Genomic DNA, 7,803 nt, shown 5'->3' with positions numbered 1-7,803 from the left:
CGTCATTCTAGTATTACCACTTTTCCGTCTCGGTAAAAAGCGATCTCACCATTTTCCCTTGCCTCTCTAATCTCCGGCATTACTTCCTACATATGAGCGATCTAGAAGAGGGTGAGATCATCCCCGAGAAAGATGCCAGTCTCTTTAAGAGTTGGTCTTAGAGAGAGAGAGAGAGAGAGAGAGAAACAATTATAAGAAAATTTGCATCCGTTTGCAAGAGCCGCACAATTACACTAGCAACTACAAGAAGGTTAGATAGCGTACTCAAGTGAAGCAAGCAGAAACCAAAGTTCTTAAGGTGGTTTTTCTGAGCCCATCTAACAAAGGTGCTTCCGATTTAGTTGGCTACCTCATTAAAGACTATGCCGTGGCGTTGCAACTCGCTTCCATGCAAAGTATTGTTAAGCATGTCATTTTAGTGATACACAACAGGTAATAATTTGCATGCCATTTTAGTGTGATACACAACAAAAGGTATTTTAGCTTAGCTTACACTATGAAGCAGCCAATTCCAGATTCAGATTCAAAAGTTGATGCCTAACATTTAGACCTTCACTAGGCAGGCCAAGTAGAAACAATGATTGGTGTGCCTATTTCCCTGTTCATTTATGGTTTTTGGCTTGCTAAAAGAAGGCCTGAGAGAAGAAGAGATTTAGTGCATGCATAGGAGCTTGATCCTATGATGTGAGATATTTTTCTTGATTTTTTAATTTGTGAAAGAGTCCTTGCATATAAAAGGCCTCTATGAAGGTCCATTTATTGAATCGTTTTAGTATTTCTTTGTGATTATTAGATCTCCTTTTCTTTTGAAAGCTTTAAAATATTCTTTTGCCTTAGTTTGTCAATGAGTCCTTTTATTTTATTGCTTTTATTATACTTCTTATTTTGTTTTATGAATGCCAATGTGATTTTTTCACCTTGTTGTGCCCATAGTAACATATAAGGCATTTGTAATTACGTGTATAATCCATTATACAATTTCACTTTTAAAACACAGCAATAACATGTGATTGTAAGCACTCATTAAAACCTACTTCCCATAACTCCCATCCTTAACTCTATTCTATTGAATTCACACACTTAAAAGAAGGCTTGAGCTCTCTCAAGTTGTGATTAATCTCTTCTACGATGGGTTCCATCTTTAAGAGAATTTTGTTGGTCATCAATGTAATCTACATTCTACTCTATAATTCCTTCCTTGGTTTCATCATTGGCATTTCAAGATCATCTTGCACCGTGAATGTTGATTTTCATCAGCATGCATCAAGTTTCACATGCTGTTGGGCGGCTTGGATTAAATTGATAGGGCATTGTATGTGTTGAAAGGTAGAGAGATCTCGAATTTCAGATAAGCTGCCCCTTTTGAAAAGAGAGAACGAGCCTCCATGATGATTAAATGGCATCTATAAGTGGAAAGAACATTAGATTTATGAAACCTGCAGTGTTCCCTTGTAATGCTCGAAGCAAGGAAAAGATAGGAGTGGTGTGAAGCACGACTTCTCACTAACGCACAACTGTAGCAGTTTAGTGCAAGGGTGCAAGGTCTTCATAAAAAATAGAAAAGATTTTTGGGCCATGTAGACTGTTTGGTGTACCATCCAACAAATCAAGACAAAAAGATCAAGCACAGGTCACAAGCAGTTGTTCAATGTGCTAATGAGAGAGCACATGGTGACGTTAGATGATTATCCTATCCCTAGAAATTGCATGCTCCGTTCGATTCGGATGAAACACAATTCCAACAGACCAACAATCTTGATATAAGAACAAATATCACCCAAACATTGCAGATCATTTCATTCATTGAAAAAGCCTCTTAACTTCATTCTTTCAAAAAGGAGGCATGTATAATAGGTCAAAACATTCTTTCTGCTTCATCCTGAAATTTGGCCGATACCACCCACATCTGAGCAGAAATGTGGAGCATGAAGGTTGAGATCATGTCGTTGGATACCAGGATGATACCACCCACATCTGAGCACAAATATGGAGCATGAAGGTTGAGATCATGTCGTTGGATACCAGGATGAGGACAGTACCACAGCAGTACCCTTGCTGGCTGGGAAGAGAGGGGGACAAACTATATATTTGCCTACATCCCTCATAAACCAGAGAAAAGAAAGCAGATAAGGAAATCTAGTCTGAGGCTTGAGCCCACCCTAAGCTCCATCATGGCAAAGAGAAGAACAATCCAGACATACCTCGTTTTTCAAGACATACCTTCAAAACACGGTAAACCGCGTACTGTCAAACAAAATACAGATTTTCACTACCTTGTCCCATGTATTTGTTCTGACCAACATTACTGCCAGGGTTCAAAACCTGATCTTTACAGGCCAGGAATGGTCATCCAGTAGCTGTTCCCGTACAATGTGCTCCCAGACTGACTCCCAGCCTCCACTGTCACCCCTTGCTAAATGCTTCAGTTTTCCAAGACCAATTCAATACCTTGTCTTCTTGAACCTCTCTATAAGACAGTTCACACTACTGAAAGAACATGATTCTGCTTGACAACCATATGCACTTGAGCATTTCCAAGAATAAAGTATGCTGAGTTAAGCATCCACCAAATCAAGTAACACCACATCCTCAACCAAAAAAGCTAATCCATGATCATCGGGGCATTTGATATAAACATGAAACAATCAGCTCCTCAAAACCTCCTATGGCACATGATCGACAAGGCTTACGACAAATACCTTCAGGAAAATTACAATCTCAGCAAGATTATTCAACTTTCAATTGGCCTCCCTAAGCTCAGGTCCAAAAAGCCATCAAAGGCAACCTGCCTAGCTACGCAAAATTGATTTACTATGAGCGCACTTGTTATTTGGTCAATCAGGTGGCTCAAAGAGGACCTCATGGCTTTAATGAGAGAGCCAGCCCCACCTTTGCATTCTTGTCCAAAGCTCGTGAGTCCACTTCTCCAGACAGGGTCACAAGAGATTTCGGCTTCCACTCATGTTGGATGAGAGCAGCAATCTTTCCGTTCTGGCTCAGACGGCCCTTCACAACAGTGAGGGGATCAAGAGTGTAAAGACCACCGACTGTAAATGTGTTTTCATCCTTGGAGATGCTGTGAGCTATCTCTGCACCCACAGTGGTGTTTGTGAGTGGGCTCAAAGTATGTAGATAAGAGAACTTTAATGTATCCGCTTTATCAGCTCTGCAAACAAGCCCACAAAAGACCTCATAAGGTTCATACCCTTGGGCCTTGAGGTGACCATACGAAAACAACACTTAGCCAACGTATAAACGATCTTACAGAAAGAAAGCTGCTGTAAAGTCGGGCTTCGTGTAGCTCAGTCCTGCATTGTACTTCGTTACATTGCCCGCTGCCGTGTCAAACCCCACCTCACCACCAACTGCAATCTCATTGTTACCAACCACAGCAGAGAACTCTGTAAGAGGGGATGGGGTCAATCCCACATTGGAACTCACACCAGCATATTCATGCTTGTACTGCAGCTCGGCCTGGTACAGGAAACACACTTCTATAAAGGAAACCCCAATTAATCTGAGCATCACCTACAGACAGTGTCAATAAGGTTCCTACAGACCTTCCCAGACTTCTGGTCAGGATAACTCAGATTGAGAATGGCCTTGAGACCAGGCGTAGGCTCGTCCCATGTGATTGTCGTGAAGACCTGAAATCAAACCGGTGAGGATAACTCCAAGATAAAATAAATAACTACTGCACGTTTCCAATAACAGCTTCATAAGAGTTCATAAGCTGTACATTAGAGTTCGAGTTGAACTTCACATCTGCAGTCCAGTTCTCCTTTTGAAACTTGGCTGTCAACTCTCCCAACATCGCCTCCCCCTTAAGAGTCCCACCTGTTGTAAATGTCTGCAATTAAAAACGTCACCCTTGTAAGTAACTTGTTTGCAAAAACCAACTGCAATGGGAGCAAACAATTACCACGCCAGCGGAGGTGTTTGTTGTAAAGGTCAACTTGTGGTCATAATTATAATCTTTGTTCAAGAGGTCTGGCAAAAGCAAATTTTTGAATTTTGTAAGTTAACAACTCCAACATGACATTGCAAAGAGCGACCTAGAGAAAAACATAGACCTCTAGCCTTCTTCCCCAAATCTGAAAAGAGTCCTGGACCTTTAGCCATTAGAAAATTTGCTTAGCTCCTGGCACAGAAGAACCTTATCAGTCCCTATTACCTAATCAATCTCCTTGGTTTTTTCTCAATGTGAGCAACAAACAAGAGTTAATATTTCTTGATAACAACATAGATTCTTATCAATCCCTGACACATTCAAAAGCCTGATATGGCGCCTTAATGAAACTTTAATGACAATTAACGCCTCTAGAGAATAAAATCTGAAATTCATTTCGGCTGTCCTTACAAACTATAATGACAATTAATTTGCAACATAAAAACATGACAGACATGTAAGTAACCTATCATTGCCACAAAACTGAACATTACTGACAACAACCTCGTTGCTTACAAGACACCAGAGAGACACAAGATAGCACTCAACCTTCGATCCAAGACTGCAATAAACTTTGGTGCATACCTTACACCGCTGCTTATGACACATTTTAGAGACAAAAGGTAGCAGTGAACCCTGATTGCATGTGTTAAAATGATCACAAAAGTCCTCATGTCAGATTTTATTCTGTAGAGGCGTTAATTGTCATTAAAGTTTCATTAAGGCTATATCAGTCTTTTGAATGTGTTTGCGTAGTCATTTCAGCTGTCCTTACAAACTGTTATGACAATTAATTTGCAACATAAAAACATGACAGACATGTAAGTAACCTATCATTGCCACAAAACTGAACATTACTTACAACAACCTCGCTGCTTACAAGACGCCAGAGAGACACAAGATAGCACTAAACCTTCTCTCCAAGACTGTAATAAACTTTGGTGCATACCTTACACCGCTACTTCTGACACATTTTAGAGACAAAAGGTAGCACTGAACCCTGATTGTATGTGTTAAAATGATCACAAAAGTCCTCATGTCAGATTTTATTCTCTAGAGGCGTTAATTGTCATTAAAGTTTCATTGAGGCTATATCAGTCTTTTAAATGTGTTTGCGTAGTCATTTCAGCTGTTCTTACAAACTGTTACGACAATTAATTTGCAACATAAAAACATGAGAGACATGTAAGTAACCTATCATTGCCACAAAACTGAACATTACTGACAACAACCTCGCTGCTTACAAGACGCTAGAGAGACACAAGATAGCACTAAACCTTCTCTCCAAGACTGCAATAAACTTTGGTGCATACCTTACACCGCTACTTATGACACATTTTAGAGACAAAAGGTAGCACTGAACCCTGATTGCATGTGTTAAAATGATCACCAAAGTCCACATACGCAAACACAAGCACACAGACACATGTATGGGGGACAAGAGCCATGAAGGCCTGGAACATTCCAACAGCCATGAGAGGCAGTAGCGACATAAGTGAGCTTAGGTTAAAATGAGAAAGACAAATCTTGCGCAGAGAAGCAAGAAGATCGAGAGAACATGCATATGCGCATAAACATGCACACATGCACACAGACTAGCAAGCACCGAACAAAGCTTCGACGGACAAAATGGATGAACGAGAGCAGACAAGAATCTGAAACGCCTCGGCGCAGACACAGGCCACGACATGCGGTAGCGAAGCTTACCTGGAGCTGGAGATGGAGAGGTGTTCCGGTGATGGCGATCAAAAAGTTGGGCAAACGCAGCTTCGGAAAAAAAGAGGCCCGGGAGTGTGCCTGCCAAGGCAGACGACGTGCATGCACAGTGTTTGCACTCCAAGTTTCCGAGCAAACCCTAATTCGATGGACCTGAGTTCGAACCCGTTGATCGTCCTTCACCATATGCCTCCTAGCCTAGTGGGCGGGGAATTTGACACTTGTCACTAGACAACATGGTATATGGAAGAGTTGAGGATTGCCTAGTGAAGCTTTTTATGTATGGCGTTTCACTTATGGGCCAAGCATAATCACTCATAAACTTGCACGTGATGACATTTTCAAAATATATTATAAAAATAGACAAGGAAAAGCTTATAGCAGCTTCAAGGACACTTTCAAAGACACGATTGTTCACATTGGCCATGACAAATGATCCAACAAAGTGATGGGTTAATTGATGTGGAAGCGTACTCCCTAATCACCAATTATTAGTGTTAGGCTATGGAGGGCGAAGCCTTAGCTTAACCATGGTGTTCGGGTTAGGATTACAGAGATGGTGATTTGCTCACTTTCTCTAATTTGGATGAGCTTTGGTGAGTGTCAGCAGGTCAATTAATACTTCAACATGCGCGTAGAGCTTGGTTTGCTCATAATTTTGATCCGGGCTCATCTCAGCCTTCGTTTCCACTACAGGTAGTACTGCACAAGCTATTTGTCCTTTTGTGTAGAATTTTTGTCGGTGCAATTTTCTGCAAAACATGTCCCTTACAGTCCTCTTTGGATAGTGCTATACAACACATGTTAGTCTTGCTTCATTTTCCTCTTTCCGGGCAATCTTTACATTAGGTGCAGTCACTCGTCATAATAGCTGACAGTAATACAGATGTTTTCAAGATGTTCGTTGCTGAGGATAAACTAGATGGGGATAACTACCCAATGTGAGCTTACATTATGACACATGATCTTGTGTCAAAGGGCATTTGGAATGTTGTGCAGGTTCTAGCAGGCATGTTGCTGTTAGAGTTGTTTTGCCTATGATGACTGAGCAGGCTCATTGGGATGTTAGAGATACGCAAGCTTATGCATTGATTGCAGTATCTGTGAACTCCTCACATTCACTCAGCAGAATCAACAAAATAGGCTTGGGATACTCTGATTGATCCTTATGCAAGTCGCAATGAGGCTAAAATTGCATTGCTATACGTAAAGAGCTGGAGTCAAAGATTATGTAAGAAGAAGATAACTTTCCTTGTTGGTATCAAGGATATTAATCAAAAACTCATTTCTGACAGTTCACTTGTGCAGATTGTTCTCGATGCATTGCCAAATTCTTACAAGACTTTTGCTAGTACCTGGGGACTTATGACCCAATGAACCCCTCAAGCGGTCAAGTTTGATGCATTATGCACATTGTTGTTGCAAGAGTCATTTTCAAGAAAGGATAGGGCTAAACAACATGCAATTGAATAGGCTTTTGTTGTTACTCAAAGAAAAGATAATAACAACAATGTAGCCACTTCTCATGGTTCTTCAATGAGTGGCAAATCACCTATTCCTAATGCTTCTACTGGCAACATCTCTCATGGGAATTCTAATGAAAAGGGCAAGAAGAAGATGCGTTGCCATTATTGCAAGGCTAATAATCACCTGATAAATCAATGTCCTAAGTTGAGGGCAAAAGAGGCCAAGAATAAAGAGGTTGGATCCACTACAAGTGCAGCTATTCTAGATCTTTTGGGAAGGATATAGTGATTCTAATGTAGATTAAGAGTGGGCATTTGGTGTAGAGTACTTATGATCCTCGTGTCCAGATGCATGTATGTCAGTTGCTATAGATTTCACATGTGTGGTACTTTGATAGTGGTTTGACTTGTTTACCTCTCTCGACTTTGTCCCTCGTGGGAATATGGTCAGTTCTGCCAACAATGCCTCTTATCCGATCAAGGGAGTTGGAAATATTGTGCTAGCTGCTACGAATGGCAATTCTCTCACACTTGTTGATGCACTTTATGTACCAGGGATAAAAAAAGAACCTTTTGTCTGTATCTACACTTGCTAGACTTGGCCTTGCTGTCAAATTTGTGGATGACAGATGTACCATTCATGATCTCTGTTTTGGTGTGATGAAATAGTTG

General features: G+C 40.8%; 1 protein-coding gene across 2 annotated transcripts; it reads right to left on the bottom strand.

The window, feature by feature from the left end:
* Positions 1 to 2,531: 2,531 nt before the first annotated feature.
* Positions 2,532 to 5,825, bottom strand: LOC147440871 (mitochondrial outer membrane protein porin of 36 kDa-like). Of its 2 annotated transcripts, none has more exons than XM_086482679.1 (7): positions 5,657 to 5,825; positions 4,074 to 4,141; positions 3,926 to 3,990; positions 3,740 to 3,850; positions 3,561 to 3,647; positions 3,266 to 3,474; positions 2,532 to 3,166 (listed from the first exon to the last, which is right to left on the bottom strand). In XM_086482679.1, exons 2-7 carry the CDS (start codon positions 4,120 to 4,122, stop codon positions 2,860 to 2,862), a joined length of 828 nt encoding a protein of 275 aa, XP_086338805.1. In that variant the 5' UTR covers positions 4,123 to 4,141; positions 5,657 to 5,825; the 3' UTR covers positions 2,532 to 2,859. The 2 variants fall into 2 exon arrangements, with proteins under 2 accessions (XP_086338805.1, XP_086338804.1); XM_086482678.1 differs by having other exon boundaries at positions 3,923 to 3,990; positions 5,657 to 5,821.
* Between the last annotated feature and the right edge of the window lie 1,978 nt (positions 5,826 to 7,803).

Source organism: Adiantum capillus-veneris, chromosome 15 (assembly GCF_014529385.1).
Source record: "Adiantum capillus-veneris isolate H3 chromosome 15, ASM1452938v2, whole genome shotgun sequence".
NCBI lineage: Eukaryota > Viridiplantae > Streptophyta > Polypodiopsida > Polypodiales > Pteridaceae > Adiantum > Adiantum capillus-veneris.
This window is presented reverse-complemented; position numbering and strand designations above follow the sequence as displayed.

What these genes read in the sequence shown, in the direction of transcription:
- LOC147440871 (XM_086482678.1), bottom strand. Translation starts at nt 4,122, where the DNA reads ATGGCTAAAGGTCCAGGACTCTTTTCAGATTTGGGGAAGAAGGCTAGA. An exon ending in CAAACACCTCCGCTGGCGTG is followed by an intron (nt 3,851 to 3,922) that starts GTAATTGTTTGC and finishes TTTTAATTGCAG; the next exon opens with ACATTTACAACAGGTGGGAC. An exon ending in CTGACCAGAAGTCTGGGAAG is followed by an intron (nt 3,475 to 3,560) that starts GTCTGTAGGAAC and finishes TTCCTGTACCAG; the next exon opens with GCCGAGCTGCAGTACAAGCA.